Here is a 19,635-nt window from a genome sequence, read left to right as displayed (position 1 = left end):
GGATGAATAACTTGGTTGAGGCAACTCTCCCCTTTTGATGTGAAACCAGTGCGAATGCTAACTGATCGGATCAGTTACGCTGAAAGATCTCCAGCACGTTAGCTGAACAATCAGCTTTAAACAGAGGCTTTCTGCCTCATTGGATTTTACAGAGTTTTTCTGTCTATCATTTTAGAGAAGAATCCACAGTAGGGATTCACACACCTAGACTTTGGATTGAGAGCCTCGTCCTGACCTGCCCCAACCTCAAGTTCTTTACACTCTTCATTCAAGGGAGGGGACCCTCTGTCATCGAGCATATTCCAGAGGGAGCAGGGTTTTCGGCACCTGGTCCCCCCCACCGCCCACCTTTTCTCTCCAGTCAGTCCACAAGGGCTGGCACCTCAGCTCACGTCTCGGCTATCTCAGCCCTGATGTTTAATTTTGTTTTGTTTCTTGCAGAAACTGGGTCTTGAGGGATCCAAGAAGGAAGGGCGTTCGATGTTGCAGACCAACTCCGAGGGTAGCAAGCAGGACGGGGAAGCTGAGAAACACAACAAAGGTACGATCTGCGAGAGACCAAATGGATGTGTTCCCTGGGTTCAGGGAGCATGTGTTTGGGTGCTGGGATGTAGTACATCTCAAGAGAAAGTGAGGACTGTGGATGCTGGAGATTAGAGTCGAAGAGTGTGGTGCTGGAAAATCACAGCATGTCAGGCAGCATCCGAGGAGCAGGAGAATCGACATTTCAAGCTAAACTCTTCATCAGGAATGTTGGGGGCTGGGAGGGCCCAAGGGGTCTGAGAGATAAAAGGGAGGGGGTGGGGCTGGGGGGAATGTAGCTAGGATCCAAACCACCCGACGGCCAGAGGAAGAACACCTCATCTTCCCTGTTGGGACCCTCCAACCACACGGGATCAATGTTGATTTCACCAGTTTCCTCAGTTCCCCTCCCCCCACCTTATCCCAGATCCAACCCTCCAACTTATGCTCAAAACGTCAACTCTTCTGCTGCTTGGATAATATCAGACCTGCAGTGCTTTTCCAGTGCCACACTTTTGACTCTGTAGTAAATCTAAGCTGAGCTTGTTTGGTTTTGCAGCTGAGCGTTTAATAACCTTATCCACAGAATTATCCAGCCAGGATAATGGGAGCTGTTTAATTAAAGCTTCTTGTTTACCATTGTTCCTAAAATACTCCATGACATTGACAGCATGTTGCACTTGTATCTACTCTCCCTCAATTCTGGCCTCTCCAATTTGCAATACTCAAATGGATTGCTCTGCACCATCTTCTCTAAAGGGCCCTGCTGCCCCATATCTCTCATTTTTTTCATAACATTCCATAAGATCCATTGCTTTGTCCAAAGCTTTGGCCACCAACCACAATAGAAGCCTGGGGTCAAATTTTGTTTGATAGGTCTCCTCTTAAAGTGCTCTGGGATAGTGACTCATATTAAAGGTGCTATCCAAATGAGATCCTTTATTTGGCACTTTGGCAGAAGATGTTTGTAAATGTACCAACCTTATTTTTTGCACTGAGGTGCTATGCTCATCTCCTTCAGTGATTTGTTTAATTGTCAATACCTTTTCATTACTGCATGCACCAGGGCTACAGACCTTAGATCTGATCCAGCGTTGGTTGTGGGATCACTTAGCTCTATCTACCATTTGCTGCTTATGCTATTTCTCGCACAAGTAGTCCTGTTTTGTAGCTTCACCCGGGTGACAATGTATTTATTAGATATGCCTGGTGCTGTTTGTAGCATGACACGCTGCACTCCTCATTGAAGCAGGCTTTATCCCCTGGTTTGATGCCAATGGTAGATCAGGGGATGACGTTACAGGTCGGGGCTGAATACAGTTCTGCTGCTGCTGATGGCCCACGGAGCCTCATGGATGCCCTACCTTGAGTTGCTTGATCTGTTTCAAATCTATCCCATTTAGCTCGATGGTAGTGCCACACAGCATGATGGAGGGCATCCTCAATGTGAAACCAGAACTTTATATCCATAAGGACTGTGCAATGGTCATTCTTACTGATGCTGTCATAAGTAAATGAATCAACAGAAGATGGATTGATGAGGATGAGGTCGAGTATGTTTTTCCCTCTTGTTGGTTCTTTTGTTATTTGCCCTGGATCCAGTCGAGGGGCTATGTACTTTAGGACCCATGTAGCATGTGGGGTTTAAACGTCAACCAGCTAGATCACTACAGGTGCTGCTGGTTGACATTTAAACCCCACATGCCACCCTCAGTGTTTCCCTCATGCATTGTTCACCATGAAGGGCTCATTAGCCAGAGGAAGATGGTAAATGGTATTCAGCAGGAAATGTCCTTGCTCTGTTTGACCTGAGATTTCATAGTGTCCGGAGTCGATGTCGAGAACTCCCTCCTGACTACAGTATTTACCATTGTGCCACCACCTCTACTGGGTCTGTCTTGCTGGTGGGACAGGAGATACCCAGGGATGGTGATGGTGATTGGAAGAGATTGTCTGTCTGTAAGGTATGATCCGGTGACTATATCAGACATTTGCTTGACCAGTCTGTGAGGCAACTCTCCCAATTTTGGCACAAACCCCCGGACATCAGCAAGGGGAGCTTGGAGGGTCGACAGGTTTGTGTGTGCGACGATACTATCCATTGGTTTTCATTCCTTTTGTCAGCTTTAGTACCAGTTTGATACAAGCAAGTGACTTGCTTAGCTAATTTAATGGGCATCTAAGAGTCAACCTCCTATTTGTAATAGTGATTAATGTATTTATTATTAACATTTCCTCAAAGTTACTATAGACAAGCAGAGGATCTCATTAGAAATTCATTATTGTTTTGTTTGGTTACTAGAATGCTCTTCAGAAGATCACTTCAAAGCTACATTGACATAGCTCTCTAACCTGTATTCCCATTTGATTCTACAGTAGGTGTTGTTCCTCCAAGAACCAAATCACCACCAGAGGAGGTTTCTCCGTCTCCATCCTCCCTTGCTGTTCGGAGTAATGATAAAGTGATTTACGACTCTCAAGCACGAGTAAGTATGTAGGTGGTTTGACTGACAATCACAATGAAAATTTCTTGCCTGCTCCCTACCACCCTCTTCCCCTTGGGTAGCGCTTCAGTAGGGGTATTTTAAGGGATGTGGTGGGGTTTGTTTATTCATTTGCGGGTCATGGACTTCACTGGCTGGGCCAACACCTGCTGCTTATCCCTAGTTGCCCTTGAGAAGGATTAATGGAGTTAGGTTCATGATTTAATTAAATGGCAACACAGGTTTCAGACTATGAAAGGCCTCTCTCTGTTTGTTTCCCTATTGAACTTCCTTGATAGAGTTAACAATAATAACAGGAAGATAACAAATTATTTTCACTGGCTTATAATTATTTTGAGATGAGACTTCACCTGTCTTGAAGCTATCTGGCTGTGTCAGGTCTTACTGAGAGTGACTGTTGCTGGTTTGTTGCTGTCTGACTCCTTTCCCTGATGACGGGCATTTCTTATCTTTCTGCAAAAGGAAAAATCAAAAGGCAGTGGGTACCCCAATGACACAAAATGCAAGATGAGTGTGGAGGAACAAGTGGAGCGCATGAAGCGTCACCAGAATGGGTCGCTCCGAGGGAACACCAAAAGGCGGAGCCTAACCCTAACGTCGGGTCAGCTGATGGCTGTGGGCACGAGCAGCCCAAAGCCCATTGCTCGGAGAGTCACGGTATGGCACTGCATGTTTCGCCCTAACCATGGCCTACCAGGAAACTGTCCCAGGTTAAGTCAACCCCAAGCCAGTTGGTGAAGCATGAAACTAGATGCTAATACTTTCCTTTAGTGTAAGTTAATTGACAGGATATAGCACTGCCGATGTCTAATTCCTACCTACTGCCTCCCATGTCCCAGTGGTCTCCCTTTATAAGTGTTCTACGTACTTGATTACCCAATGTCCTTCACTAATGTATCTTAACAATATAATTTAACATTTTATTAATGATCAGCTTTAGAGGGGTTGATTAGCTCAGTTGGCTGGATGGCTGGTTTGTGATGCAGAGTAACACCTAGAGGATGGGTCCGGTTAATGCACTGACTGAGGTTACAATGAAGGTCCAGCCTTCTCAACCCAGATAAATCATCTTACGCCAGGTCCCATCAGAACCCAGAGAAACCATCTTATGCCAAGTCCCATTTGAACGCAGAGAAACCACCTTGCACCAGGTGCCATTAGAACCCAGAGAAACCATCTTGCGACAAGTCCCATTAGAACCCCTATCACACTCAAAAGAAAATATCAATAGCCTCTTAATGGATGATGTGATTATTCTGTCGGTGAAGTTTTGGGTCAGTAAAGCTGTCACCTTCCAACAAGAGCTGAAATTTACTCTTTCTCCCCATCCAATCCAGGTTCCTCGGCGTAAGACCACAGAGATCGATATCTGTCACCTGGAGGCAGCTGTCAGGGGGGATCACACAGCAAACTATCAGGAGACACCAAGGGAAGAGATTGCCCGACTCAGGAGGATGGATGTGGAGCCAGAGCACTATTCCGTGGACATCAACAAGGAGGTGTGTGTGGTTGTGAGTGTTGGAGGGGCAGTTGTGCACGATGGCGAGCGATTGGTGGAAGGCAGTGTGAGTGTGGAGAAGTGTTAGAGGAATGGGAAAGTGAGGATACTGAACAGAGGGTGGTGTGCATGCAGAAATTGAATTAATTACTTTTTGACATGGGGCATTCGACGGGCACATTGCATTTATTAATCACTTCTCGTGTCCTGGGGATATCTGTGCTTTTCTGCCATAGATTTATTTTGTGAAGTTAGCAAATGCAACAGTGTCCTTACACAGCAAAGCTTCCACAAAACACGGCAAAATATGTTTTAGTGATATGGGTGCAAAGTCTAATTTATTGTCTTGAAATTAGGGAGAAATTCCCTTCTCTTCTTTGAATGGTGCAGCTGAACTTTGGAATAGCCATGGAGAGCCACAGATACACCAGGTTTGTAGATCCCACTGCCCAAGTTGAGGACTTTTGGCTCTTTGGCGCCATCCATCAGCAACAGTGGTATTGCAATTCTCTGTGAACCAGGATGGAATTCAATCTGATTCATGGGACGGACTGTGAGGTTGGAAGAGGCTGTAGCATCAGGATGTAAGCTGGTTGGTGGATATGAGTGGCCTTTCCACAATGGAGTGATGCTCCAGTAAAACTGGTGGGATTGAGGGGGTACTGTCTTCATCAGACAAGTGGTCCTCTGACAGATCGAACCACCCTCACAGTTACAACCCTCCCTCCACCTCGATCCTTAACTCTTCCTGTGCCTTATCTGCCTGGTCCCCACCTCAATAGATTATAGCACCTGCTCCCAGCCAACTGCAGTCTTGGCAGTGACCAGTGCTCTTGGTGGCACAGTAGAGCTGGATGGCTAGTTTGCCAGCCCTTTGATAGGCTAGAGCTGTTGGAGCCGTGTCTCCCCCATTAAAGAGACGGGATTCCTGCTGACAAGCATGGAGCGTGTGCAGAATGGATTAATGCCCTTAGAAATGGTCACAGTGAGGTTACCCACTGATTTCCCATCAACTGTCAGCACTATCTGAGATAGCTATGACCCATGCTTTGCTTCACCATGACCCCAGCACTCCATGCAAAGCGTATCCAGTTCCCCAGAGCCGATTTTACAGAATCATTATCATTGCACGAATAGGCCATTCAGCCCATCATATATGCATTGATTCTCCAGCATTATAACTTAGAGTCACACATCTGCCTTTTCCCCTAACCCTGCACATGTCTCTATTCAAGTATTAATCCAGTGCCCTCTACAATGTCTCCACTGAACCTGCCTCCATCAGATTTTCAGGCAGCTCATTCCAGACTCGCTGTGTGATAACACATTTTATTACGCTGTATTTGCTCCTTTTCAAAATCGGTGTTCCCTTGATCTCCACTTTTTAAAGATTGGAATCGGTTTCTCCCTGTCTGCTGTGTTCAGGTCCTGCATGACTTTGTTCATTTCAATAAATATGATTATTTGGGTCTACCTCACCTTAGACTTGGTATTGGCAAGACGAGGTAGTGTACTGGATGGCTTACTTGTTCACTTGGTACAAAGTACGTTACAGGGCTTGTGAATGTTTACTCATTTTTGTCCTGATTGATTCTCTCATGTACAGTTGTCCACACCAGACAAAGTCTTCATTCCAGAGCGATACATTGAAATTGAACCTGAGCTTCCTCTCAGTCCAGAGGAGCTCAAAGAGAAGCAGAAGAAAGTGGAACGAATCAAAACACTCATCGCAAAATCCAGGTACCGAATTGCTGAACTATGGGGGAGTTTACCAAAGCCTGGGTGTTGTAAGAGATGTCTATAGTTGGCAACTGGTTCTAATGGGATCCTCTTAAGACAGATTTGCTACCAGCAGTCTTCTTGTTGTAGTCTCTGGGACTTGTATTCAGTGGTGAAGGATTAACTACTTATCAGTCAACAGAAAAGGCGTTTACTTGAGTAACAAGAAGTGTTATTACATAATAGCGGGTTACATTAGCTTTGACTGGTTAAATGCATTAACACTGGGTAAGGGGCATTGTTATTCCCTAAGAGTTAGTAATTAGGCCTCTGCTATGTGACTGTGGGCCAGTGCTTCCAAACCTCTCGCACTGTGGCCCCCAACTTGAGGACTGGAAATTACTATGACCCCATGACAGTGAGAACTGTTAGAGTCAGTTACAAGCAAAACAAATGCTGGAGAAACTCAGCAGGTCTATGAAGAGAGAATCAAAGTTAACTTTGAGTCCAAAATAATTCAATTTCAGTGCTGAAGATTTCGAATGGGCGATAGGCCATCTAGGACTGAGATGAGGAGAAATGTCTTCACCCAAAGAGTGGGGAGCCTGTGGAATTCTCTGCCACAGGAAGCTGTGGAGGCCAAAACATTGAATGTTTTCATGAAAGAGTTAGGTATAGTCATAGAGTCATACAGCACAAGAAACAAAGAAAAATAAAGAAAATTTACAGCCCAGGAGCAGGAGCAGGCCCTTTGGCCCTCCAAGCCTGAACTGATCCAAATCTACTGTCTAAACCTGTCACCCAATTCCTAAGCATCCATATCTCTCTGCTCCCAACCTACTCATGCATTTATCCAGACGCATCTTAAATGAATCTGCCTGCCTCTACCACCTCTGCTGGCAACACGTTCCAGACACACACCACCCTCTGTGTAAAGCACTTGCCGTGTGTATCCCCCTTAAACTGTTCATCTCTCACCTTGAAAACATGACCTTTCATTATCGAATCCTTCACCCTGGGAAAAAGCTTATCTGTATCCACCTTTCTATACCCTTCAGGATTTTGTAAACCTCAATCAGGTCCTGCCTCAATCTCCTTTTTCCTAATGAAAACAAACGTAACCTACTCAACGTCTCTTCATAGCTAGCTCCTTCCATACCAGGCAACGTCGTTGTAAACCTTCTCTGTACCCTCTCCAAAGCGTCCCCATCATTTTGGTAATGTGGGGCCCTGAACTGTACACAGTATTCTAAATGCGGCCGAACCAATGTATAATTTTAACATGACCTACCAGCTGTTGTACTCAATACCCCGTCTGATGAATGCAAGCATATCATATGTCTTCTTGACCACTCTATCCACCTGTGCAGCAACCTTCAGGGTACAATTGACTTGCATTCCCAGATCTTGGTCCAACTCATCCATGCCAACCAGATATACTAAACTGTTCTAGTCCCATTTGCAAGCAGTTGGTCCCTGTAAACCCTTCCTATTCATATACCCATCCAGATGTCTTTTAAATGTTGTAATTGTACCAGCCTCCACCACTTTCTCTGGCAGCTTATTCCATACACTCTTAGGAGTAAAGGGATCAAAGTGTATGGGGAGAAAGCGGAAGCAGGGACTGGTGTTGGATGATCAGCCGTGATCATTTGAATAATAGAACAAGCTCAAAGGGCCAAATAGCCTTCTCCTGCTCTGAGTTTCTCCGTTTCTGTGAAGTCTGTTATGCCTTCACCTACTTGGCCTGTGAGTCATAGCAACGTGGATTTTTAATAGCCATTTGAAATGGCCTAAAGGTCTTCCCCAATGTACAAAATCACATCTATTCAGGATGGAAATGCGTCATTACCACCACCATTAATGCCACCTCCTGAAAATGGCTTTTGATATTAAAAAAAACTGTCCTTCAGGCAGAACAGTACAAAGGTTTGTTTGAAGTGTGTGTGTGTATAATTTTTGAATCTTCAATTCCCCCATGTAATTAGAATGTCCCTTTTCCTATTGACAAGCAGTTTTCAACATCTAATTTGGCGTCATCATCTGCATGAGCAATGTAGTGATTTTAAAATAGTTTTGACAGCAGGAGGAAGATGGTGACTTCCACTGTTTCCCATGGTGCCCAACTGTCCTCAGTGCAATAAAGGCAAGAAACTGTGGCCATTGGAAATCTGAAACAAGGACAGGCAGTGCTAGAGAAACTCAGCAGATCTGGTAGCACCTGCAGAGATGAAAAGTGTGGCGCTGAAAAAGCACAGCAGGAGAGTCAACGTTTCGGGTGTAAGGCCTTCACTCCAGCCTTTGCAGTCCTCACTTTGTCCTAGCGTCTGCAGAGAGAGAAACAGAGTTAACATCCTGAGTCTAGGGACCCTTTTGTCAGAGGTTCCGAAGGAGAGTCAGACCGAACTCTGTCTCTACAGATGCTGCTGAGTGTCTCCAGCGCTGTCTGCTTTTGTTCACAATGCAGGATGGGGGAGAAGGCAGTGAAGGGACATTCCTGCAATGAGTAGCTCATTTGGATTTGGGCTGGGCGGGAAGGACGATGGGAGAAGGACACTGCGCATATTTGGACAGCAGAGTGAATGGTCTGTGTGATGTCAGCTTGCAGAACATCATCCCCTTAAATGAAGGGCTGATCGACGCCAACCTAGACCCTGAGCTCCAACTCCAGGAGCAGGAGAAGAGGATCGAGATCTCCTGTGCTCTGGCCACAGAGGCATCCAGGCGCAGCCGGCTCTTATCAGGTAACGCATGCGGTCACGCTCTGCTTGTGCTCTGGAAATGAATGAGTTCAGGCCTTTATTGGGGTGGAGCAAAGGCCTCTTACCAGACTGGTTCCTGGGATGGCAGGACTGACTTCTGGAGAGAGAGAGAGAGACTGCCTCGGTTAGGACAAGATTCACCAGACTTCAGAAGAATGCGGGGATTTCATAGAAACCTCTAGAATTTCTAACAAGGCCATGCCAGGTTAACACAGGAAGGATGTTTTCAATGACCAGGGAGTCCTGAATTAAGGGTGACAATCTGGAGATATGGGATAGGCCGTTTAAAATGGTGTTGAGAAGAATTGTCTTCACCCAGACGGTGATGAGCCTGTGGAATTCTCAGCCACGAAAAGTCATTCAGGACAAAGCATTGAGTATTTTCAAGAAGGAATTGGGTATATTCCTTAAGCCTAAAGTGATCAAAGGGTACCCCACGTATAATAATCATCCAGTAGCTCTGACCATACTTCATTTTAACCAGAAGTCCTGAGGCTTCTGATGCCCTCTAGAGTCTTCCACCTTCCCCAGCAGCACCCACTGTTCCTGATATAGGTGCTGGATGGCCACAGTCTGAGGAAGTCTGATTTGTCCTTCTACCTGTACAGCCTGGGATTTGGCTACCCCCAGGAAGATCACTCAAGCACGTGGGACCTTGACACCATCAGGGTCCGGCCTCCCACAGGATCCCAATGTCGATGCCCCAGCTGCAGTTGGAACGTTTCTCATGATTATTACTGAGATCCTGCTCTCCACCCATTCCCCCATCTCTGGTAGATGTGAATGTTTATTAAATTTCCCTTCAAGTCACATATCATCGTGACTTGGTCATGCATGACTGTTCCTTCAGCATTCCTGGGACGTTGTCCTGGAATGTGCAAACACCACAAACACATGGAGCATAAACTTAGGCTGAAAAACTTGTTTTTCTGTTTAAATTCTTATTGTCAAAGTACTGTCACCCAAAAGACAGCAATGGGTCAAGCAAAGAGGGTGTCAGTATTTCCTAGAGATAGATAATCAAGTGCCCTTACCATTACTATCCAAATGCAAATGCTTTTCATGATCAAATGTGGCTCAGCTCAGACAGCTATTAAATTTGGATGAATTTATTTCCAGGATGAATTATCATTTGGCATTAAATACTTAGTGATGCTTTATTTTTCTAAAACAATTTTCTTTTTAATCCATTGCCATTCACTCAGTCCACATTTACTTTAACCATCATGCTCAGTACAGCATTAGAAGAGACTGCGTTGTGGTGGCAGTCCTGTTTAACTGGGTCAAGCACTGCTGGAGGTTGGTGGGTAAGGAGGGGAAAACTAGTTGCACGTGGATTGGAAACAAAGACAGATATCTAGATGGAGGGAGGCAAGGCAGTGTTCGGCAAGTGGGCTACCTGTGGTGAGGGAAGGAAGGGGTAAAGGGCACACTGTGGAAGTGGGCACCATAGAGTTGGGTTGGGAGGGGTGTGGTGGTTGGAAGGGGTAAGTGGCCTGATGTCGGTATGGGGATCCTTAAGTTGGTGAAACTGCAGAGAAGGCAAATCAGAGGAAGCAAAATGACAGTCACTTACACAGGGGAACCTCTGAACAATGGGTATGGCGACCAGGTACTAAGAATGCAACAGCCTGCATTCAGTCACAGCTAACTGTAGGAGGAGAAGGGGTTGTTGTCAATGCAGGACTTTGCACGTGGGCTTGTTTAGGGGTGTGATTTTTTTTTTGAAAGAATGCTTTTGCCATCATCTTTGCTTCATATATTCCACGCTTTCATTCCATTTAGTTCCAGCTTCAAGTGCACCAGGTTCTTCAAACCCACCATCATCTCCCATCTCCTCACTGCCACCTCAGATTACTGATGGAAGCCATTTAATGTGTGTCTGAAGAAGTAAGCAGTTTTTAAAGAAAGACTCATCATTTGAAACTTTAAAAGAATGACATACTTGTATGATGTCTACTTATTAAGCATTAGCTGCATGCAGTGATTGATGTAAATTGGGTAGATTGACATCAGATCCTATGAAAGTTTAGGCAGTGAAGGCCTGTCACATTTCTAATTGCCTTTCCTCAATTTGTACCAATTTCCTTTATTCTCAAAGCTTGCACCTAACATTTGATCATGTGTCATATGATCATGTGACACAAGTCGTGTGGTGTTCAATTTTATGATTTTGATAATATGACATTTGCGAGCACATTATTACATTTCCTTAGTTGAGTTTTTCAATGACATCAATACCTGAATAAGGTATGTAATGTTTAGATGTACACCGGGTTGAGAAATGTAATTTATGTCTTTGAGCACTAAGGAATGGAAAAATTCAAAATTGTTAGGGTAAGTTGGGCCTAGGACACTACTGTGAGGATCTGCACTGGGACACCTTGGCAGAAGTGTCTCAGGGGAGTGTCCTAGGCCTAACCATCTTCAGCTGCTTCATTAATGACCTTCCCTCCATCATAAGGTCAGAAATAGGGATGTTCACTGATGGTTACGCAATGTTCATTCACAATTCCTCAAAGACAGAAGCAGTCTGTGTCCAAATGCATCAAGATCTGGAAAATATCCAGGCTTGGGCGAACAAATGGCAAGTAGTATTCATGGCTTACCAATGCCAGGCAGTGACCATTTCCAGCAAGAGAAAATCTAACTGTCTCCCCTGATGTTCAATAATGTTAATGTTACTGAATTCCCACTATCAACATCTGGGGGTTACAATTGACTCAGCTGGACTCACCATATCAGTGCTGTGGCTACCAGAGCAGGTCAGGGGCTTAGAATCCTGCAGTGAGCAACTCACCACCTGACTCCACAAATCCACAAGGCACAAGACAAGAGTGTGATAGAATACTCCCCACTTGCCTGGATGGGGGTAGCTCCAACAACACTCAAGAAGTTCAACACCATTTCAAGATGAAGCAGCCTGATCGATTGGCACCACATTCACAGACATTCACTCCCTCCATCATCAGCAGTATATACCAGAAATTCACTAGTACCCCTTTGACAACACCTTCCAAACCCACAATCATGACCATCTAGGACAAGGGCAGCAGATACATGGGAGCACCACCATCTGCATGTTCCCATCCAAGCTGGGTGGCATGATGGATCAGTGAGTTTGATCCCAGCCTTGGGTGACTGTCTGTATGAAGCTTGCACATTCTCCCCATGTCTACAAGGGTTTCCTCTGGGTGTTCTGGTTTCCTCCCACAATGCAAAAATGTGCATGTTAGGGTGGATTGGCCATGGGAAGTGCATTCTGAGGTAGGGGGTGAGTTGCTGCTGGAGGGGTAGCGTGGACTCGCCCCACCCCAGCTGTTGACTCAGAGCTTCTGGGCAATTTTCTTCAGTCTCAACTTTCTTCATAACTGTTCTTCCTTATTTGGAGGAACTGGCAGTGCCCAACTATGCAATTGCAAGCTCATAATTGCCAGAGTCCCACACACGCATGAGTCCTGTGTACAAAGGCCATTTCTCCAGAATGATCCCCCGGGGGAACCACATGCCAATTCTGGTAGGACGCCTGACCAAAATGGATGGGTTCAGAACCCTAGTACTAATAATTTCATTTTGAAAATACTTTTTATCGTCTTGCATAAGGTCCCCTCTCAATCCACTCCCTTCCAAAGTTGACTTTCTCAGTACTCGGTGCTCCTGGTATCTGGGATGTGCCTCCTTTGGTCTTTAAATGTTCGTTGACAAATCATCAGGGCCGCAAATGCTGAATTGTGACAAAGGATAGAAGTAAAACTGATAACACACAACGTATCACTAAAATAAATGTACAAAGTAGCAAAAGGGTTACAGAATTATGATTTCAACATTTGAATAACATGTAAAATACATGTCCCCTTAATTTATAATTTATAAAGGGCTATTGCAATTTGCACTTTGTATTCTTATTCAAAGATCATATGTTGTCAGGTTGAGTTGGTTAAAATTTTCATTTCACACTGTTGCTAAATGTTATAAAGTAAGTGATTTGTAGTCTGTGCATTCTCGATTTTATTTACATCAGAGTCTCTTTCCTCTTCATTTTAATGTCCTTAAGTGATGGAGAGTTAAGAGCTGATCAGCTACACCGTGCAGCAAGACCATTTAATACGTGTTTCTTTTGCAGCTCAAGCTGTTGCTGCCATCAAGTATCACGGGTCGACGTACTGAAGACTATCTGTAGTACGTTGACACCATCGACAGGACTGAGTTTCAGACTGAGCAGGAGCCTTTGTCCAAGAGCCACTGACACCCAGCGGAGACCAGGCTGAATGACTCCTTCATATTTAAAGAAGACAACACCTCCCAATATTCATCCAGGAGCTTCTTGTTGTTTTAGTCCTTCACGTGATCTGATTTTATTTTGTGTTTGAGCAATGAATTCTGAGGAACCTGGGCTACCACTGTAAGATTGAGGTTTCGACCAGAAGGAAAGTCTATGAATGCATTTTATACTTTATAAACGCTCTCATTATATGCCGGGGAAAATACTTATGTTAAAAATGATTAATACTGTATTTATAAAAGTCATAAGAGGGACCAAGTATTTTCATTAGATTCCTGCTGTACCTTTGAGAGGAAGAGGGCACGGAGTAGACTGAGGCTCATTTGGAGCTGGTATGTGCAGCAAAAACAGGCCTGATAGCTGATGACAAGCAGAACCCCAAGAAGAAGCTTGTGAGCGATTAGGGAGGAGAAGTGCCCTAAATCCCCAGAAGATAGATAACTTTATTTTTTGAAAAAAACAATTCATCTCAGTATCATCTCCCTTGCCAGTAGGTATCCAGGAGAAGGAAGTTGGGCAAACTGTCTGACAGGGACTTGATAGCAGATCTTGGAGTACCAGGGGAATGGTCATTTCATACAAAGTTGATGCCCACCAGCACTGACCTTACCAGGGGGCATGAGGATAGAGTGAGTGGGTAATTACTTGTGGCACTGATCACCATTTGAGTCCCATGATGCCAGTGTGATTTTCACTGTCAACTATCCGCTGATGGTTGAAGAAGGAGAGCAGAGAGATTTCCCCTGCCCTTTCCAGTGATCGGAGCCAATCCTGATCTTGCTTCAGACACTATACTTGGTTGCATACCCTGCATAGCCAGCTGAAGTCCTTCCCTCTCCCGAAGTGTGCAGGCGGGTTAGCAATTGATGTGCTCAGTGAAAGTGTAGGTGCCTCATGAAGGTTTTACTGTACACCCATCTCAAGGAATAGTTTGAGGCACAGAAACACATGTTCAAAGGTCAAGTATATTATTTCCCCCAAAAAAACTAAATAAATACCCTTCTTGACTTTCCTTCTCTTCCAAACCTGTTACTCTTGCAGGTGTCAATCAGCAGATTCTCTCAGTGAATAATTTACATCAGAATAACGCAGAAATTTACAAATATATTACCTCCTCGATCTCTGCTTTCCTGTTAACTTTCTTTTGTTGACTATTTTGAGAAGCCTATTTGGGAGAGGCTGCAAAATAAAAATGTGGGCTTTGGTAGTCAAGTGTAAACTAGCTCAATCTTCATGTCTGTTCGAAAATGTGGCTGAACCCGTTTTATCAATACACGTCAGTGTGCCTTCTCATTAGCAATGGCTTCAGCTACTTGTGTTGTCATGGCAGCGATGGAAAACAAAGTTAAGAGGAAGACTCAATTTTACAGAGCTTGTGTCAAATTCAACGAGTACTTGTTGACTGACTGTTGATGAGCTTTTCTGTGACTTGCTAAATAGGCTAAGTCCAGCTTGTTTAATGGGAGATCTGAATGTAATATGGGAAACTTCCATCACAGTTGGGTTAAACTGTTGCACGGTATAACTCTGAACCTTCTCTCTGTACATATGTGTTGTATAAAGATGAAAAGTTTATGCCGGAATTTACAAAGCACTGAGCTTCTCCTTTGCCCAGTCCTGTTGTCAATTGGCTGTCTTGTCAGTCTGAGGTCGCACTGTGTAGCCATCTGACATGTGACAACCGACCTGATATCTCTCCATGGAGGCACTGGTTCAGTCGGTTTCAGACTGCTCTCTATTAAGGCCAGCACTGATAACATGATTGTGACCAGTTAGTTTTTTGCTTATAAGCTCCTTAAGACATTTTTCCATTTAACTGCTCTCCCACTGCCATCAATCCAGAAGAAAGTAGAGTTGCCAGAAGTTAGAAAAGGACTGAATTGGGCTCCCTATGTACTCCACTGTGAAGTTTGCACCCAGTTGGACACACTCTTTTTAGAAGTTCTCCGACTCTTTTTGGTAGCAAGGATGGGGATAAGGATTGGGGTCATGTGGATGAAGGGGAGAAATTTGGGCAGAAAATCAATACTAGAAGCCGCGGCAGAGTTTGCAGCAGGAAATCTAGTTCTGTTGAAGGCATTAGCTCTGATGAGCGTCAGGGATAGTTGGAATGTGCTTGGGGGATCTTCTTCAGTCAAGTTGAGGAATGAGTGTGGTGCAGTTGAGAATACATGGCAGTTATTTATCAGCTCTGAGTTAATGTCAGTCTTGTGATGGTCTTCTAGAAGGTCAGCACCATTGAGCAACCTGATTCTCATTAAAGAGAGTCTCTCTTGCGATGTGGAAGAGGAATTTTATAAGGGTTCTCCTTTATTGTATAATGAGTCAATTCCAGATGGAGAGGGGAGGTTATAGTGTGCCGAGCTTTCACTGGGTCAATACTGAGGCAGCAAATTAAGTTCTCTTGTTGGAGGAGGGACCTTGTCTCGAGCCCAAAAACTTGGCCAACTCGAGGACAATAAAATGCTATTCAGTGTGCTGGCTGTTGGGATTCATGAACTAGGAGCAATGATTTACAATCCCAATGTAAATAAATTCTTGTCACCAGGAATGGAGAGCTGTAACTGCAGTTATACATCCATGCTAAATTGTTCCAGTGTTTGATAGTCCGACCTAGATCATATCCTGGTGTCAGCACACATTAGCTTGTTCCTTCAACAGCTGCAGTATAGCTCCAGTCTCAATATAGAGCTACAACAAGTTAAGGGTGACCTACTCGTGACCTGGATGTTGAATAAGCTGTGGACAAATTAAGCAAGAGGTTTCATTGATTGGGAGACATTCTCTTTTCATCAGATGATCTTGCAACCTGTTTGCTTCACCCATTGACTTCTGAGTCTTACTCTGGGCAATCTGGGAAAAGATTTCCACTGGGGTCAGAAATGCCTCATTTCATAAAGAAACTTGGTAAAATTAAGGAAAAAAAACTATCTAATACTGATCTCTTTCCAGAGTCACTACAAAAGAGTGTACTATTCAAATACTCACAGTATTGATGTACAGAGACTAACTCTGCCTCACCTATCTGAACACTATCCTTGCAAAGCTGGCATACTTCAGCACTATGAGAGCATAAATTACATTGTCACACTAATTGTTGAGTCAATTGAAAGAAAAATTTTAATTTTGGAAAGGAAATCTGAAATCTGGATCTGTTCACATATTCCAACATGAATACCTGTGTGTGGTTTCACTCTGTTATGAAGTCATTGTTAACTGTTAACTGTGAACTGATCTGGCACTGCCAGAGAATTTATGATCAACATGGAGTATCCTGAGGTTACCGCTTTAATGCAGACTCCAGTCCCGTGCAGGTGTGAGGGGGTGATTATTTCCATGATACAATGGGCATGACCAGTAGTCAACTGAATGTTTGGTCTCATACAGTTGTGCTCTTGGCGTCTTCACTGGTGCAATCAATGTTGAGGATTGACTAGGGCAAGCAAAGCAACTAATGGCTGGTACAAGCAAAATAGTAAAGGGACAGAATGGAAAGATCCAGAAGTCCATCATCAGACGAGGAGGTTGTGCAGGATTAAAGGCAGGGGGTGCTACAAATGTGGCCAATGCATGTCAAGACAGGTGAGAAGGGAATGTGACCTGGGATGTGGATGTGCATAGGACATAAGAACAAGGGAATAAACCTGGGGGAGGTAGAGGGTAGGGTAGATTGAGGTGTGAGGATGTGAAATGTGAGCTGAAAATGTGTTGCTGGAAAAGCGCAGCGGGTCAGGCAGCATCCAAGGAGCAGGAAGTAAGGACTGCAGATGCTGGAGATCAGAGCTGAAAATGTGTTGCTGGAAAAGCGCATCTAGATATGAAATGTGAACCAGGGAAGGAGACTGGACTGGAAGGTGAGATATAAGCTATGCGGGTGGAGTCAACACGTGGGAGCAATAATTGTGAGTGACCAAAGTCAAGCTGAGTCAATGTGTGATTGATGCTGTCTGTAAAACAGAACAAAACTCTTAATTTAGGCCATTGAAACTGTCACAGTTAACCAGTGACTAAAGCCAGAAGGTCTGTTTTAAAATACTGTGCAGTCCTGTTCATTATTGCTCAATTCACTCCTCGCTTTCTCCCGGAAGTAGCTGTACACAGGCAGGTTACTGTGACAAGTGTATTGTGACCATCTTCAATCACAAAATCAACATCAGTGAACGTAGAATGTTCAAAAGGATTTAGTTGAATAAAGCAGATCATTAAGCAGGCTGTCACGTAGAAATTGCCAACTTTTGAACATGATTTAGCCATGCAAGAGTGTACTATCTATAAAACTATTTGCAGTGTGAACACCAATGGTGGGGAGTTAGAGGTTCCATGCACTCAGTGATTACAAAGATTGTACTGTCTTTTTCAGCTTATGAAATGATTGAGATTTAAGGATAATAAAATCCCTAATGGATCAAACTAGAGACCACTCTAGAACTTTGTCTCTAAATGAACTCTTAATTGCTGGAGGACCTTTTGTAATCGTGACAGACTTTACTGCTGTTAGTTGGGCGCTCTCTCAGCAGGACTGGATGTAGAGAATAATGATCAGCCATTGACTCAAACCTAACATATCTGGGCCCTCCTTCCATGCTGTGGTACTGAGGACAATTCTCCAGCATCCTGGCTTTCCTTTGAAGCTCAGTCTGAGGTGTAGACTGGAACAACTTGCAGAAATTGCTCTCTCTACACCCTCTCCAGCCCAGCAGAGCTTACCACCCCCCAGATTACAGTTCTGTAGGTGCCAACCACCACCCAATGCCCGCTTTTAGGTGACAATCCTTTTTGTGCAGCATGGAGAATGAGGATTGACCATAGGGGCACCATAACAGAGTCCAATCCTATTCTGATTAAAATCTATGTGCCTAGTTTTGTTTTTCTGAAGGTTACATTGACTCTTGATTTATTTGTTTTTGTGACTCTTTCTTGCCAATCTAGATGCTGCCCTTAATGATACCATTCAGACCATAGGTCTAAGTAAGGTGTTTACTCCGTCTTGATCCATGATCTTGCTGAACTCCATATTTAGAATTAAATATTGCCCTGCGTCTGTAACTCGATTCATTCCGTAACACCTTGACCTTCAGATGAGGGGAGGGCAGCTTCAAAAGCTATGGACTGTCCAGGTCTGTTCGCATCCCAAACACCAACCTCTTCCATCATTCCCCCTCTCCCTCTACTGATCCCTTGACATCCCCATTGACAGCCGCTGTTCCAGTGCAAACCTTGTAAATTGAACAACAGTTGAGCTCACGGAGAGGAATACTGGATTGTAGCAATCATACCTCCTGTTTGAAGGAGGGTTTATTTTGAAGGTACTGGGAAACTTTACACTTAATGACTCAGGATGTGGGAAGGTAAAAGGATCAAGAATATGACATTTGTAACCTCATGTGCTTCTTTACTATGTCTTGTTCCCATTTCCTATTTGACAAAGCAGGATATTTTTTCATAGACTATAAGCTGTTCATTGCGTGACTGCTAAGATGTGTTGGGGAAGGCATTGTTTTATAGCTCACTTTGTTTGGTTGGGAATTTAGATAAGGGGTAAACCCTATAATGTACATCAATGTATTGTAATAAAGAAATATCAAAAAATTATTATGAAAAATATTGAAACTAACCAGAATTAAAAAAAATGTAAATGTAAGTCTTAAGTGTTTGATTCTTGAAATATGTTTCAAGGTTTACGTCAATTTTAATGCTTATTTCGGTACCCTCTGCATCGGATAAGGTCTTTGCCAAGCCAACAGTAATTATCAAGACAGTGCCCCTTTGTATACAAACAGCAGAACTCGATAGAGCCCAGTTAGTGTTCACACATACAGCTCAGAATAATGGGAAAGGGTATGATTGGAAGAAATGAATTAGGGTAACCAATTAGAGCCAGAGAAATTTTCAGCATAGTGTTCACACATACAGCTCAGAATAATGGGAAAGGGTATGATTGGAAGAAATGAATTAGGGTAACCAATTAGAGCCAGAGAAATTTTCAGCATGGAAACAGAACCTTCTGTCCAACCCATCCATGCCGACCAAATAACCCAACCCAATCTAGTCCCACCTGCCAGCACCCAGCCCATATCCCTCCAAACTTCCTACTCATATACCCATCCAGATGTATTTTAAATGTTGCAATCGTACTAGCCTCCACCACTTCCTCTAGCAGCTCTTTCCATACATGTACCCCCTCTGCGTGAAAAGGTTGCCCCTTACATCTCTTTTATATCTTTCCACTCTCACCCTAAACATTTGCCCTCTAATTCTGGACTCTTCCACCCCAGGGAAAAGACTTTGTCTAGTTATCCTATCCATGCCCCTCATGATTTTATAGACCTCTATAAGGTCACCACTCAG

The 19,635-nt window shown here is 44.0% G+C and overlaps 1 protein-coding gene across 8 annotated transcripts in view; it reads left to right on the top strand.

The window, feature by feature from the left end:
- The window catches only part of plekha6 (pleckstrin homology domain containing, family A member 6), a 330,961-nt gene extending 312,039 nt beyond the window's left edge, over window positions 1-18,922 (top strand). For 7 of the 8 annotated variants that reach the window (XM_043716439.1, XM_043716436.1, XM_043716438.1 and 4 more), the window contains exons 19-26: window positions 442-541; window positions 2,899-3,008; window positions 3,489-3,683; window positions 4,364-4,525; window positions 6,131-6,264; window positions 8,845-8,987; window positions 10,791-10,895; window positions 13,129-18,922. In XM_043716439.1, the coding sequence (XP_043572374.1) occupies window positions 442-541; window positions 2,899-3,008; window positions 3,489-3,683; window positions 4,364-4,525; window positions 6,131-6,264; window positions 8,845-8,987; window positions 10,791-10,891 (945 nt within the window). In that variant the 3' untranslated portion in view covers window positions 10,892-10,895; window positions 13,129-18,922. The remainder of the gene's footprint in view (window positions 1-441; window positions 542-2,898; window positions 3,009-3,488; window positions 3,684-4,363; window positions 4,526-6,130; window positions 6,265-8,844; window positions 8,988-10,790; window positions 10,896-13,128) is intronic. The other variant, XM_043716433.1, reaches the window with a different exon arrangement.
- The last annotated feature ends 713 nt before the right edge of the window (window positions 18,923-19,635 follow it).

Source organism: Chiloscyllium plagiosum, chromosome 26 (genome assembly GCF_004010195.1).
Source record: "Chiloscyllium plagiosum isolate BGI_BamShark_2017 chromosome 26, ASM401019v2, whole genome shotgun sequence".
In the NCBI taxonomy this organism is placed as follows: domain Eukaryota; kingdom Metazoa; phylum Chordata; class Chondrichthyes; order Orectolobiformes; family Hemiscylliidae; genus Chiloscyllium; species Chiloscyllium plagiosum.
Note: the sequence above shows the minus strand (reverse complement) of the source record. Positions and strands in the feature narration are given on the sequence as shown.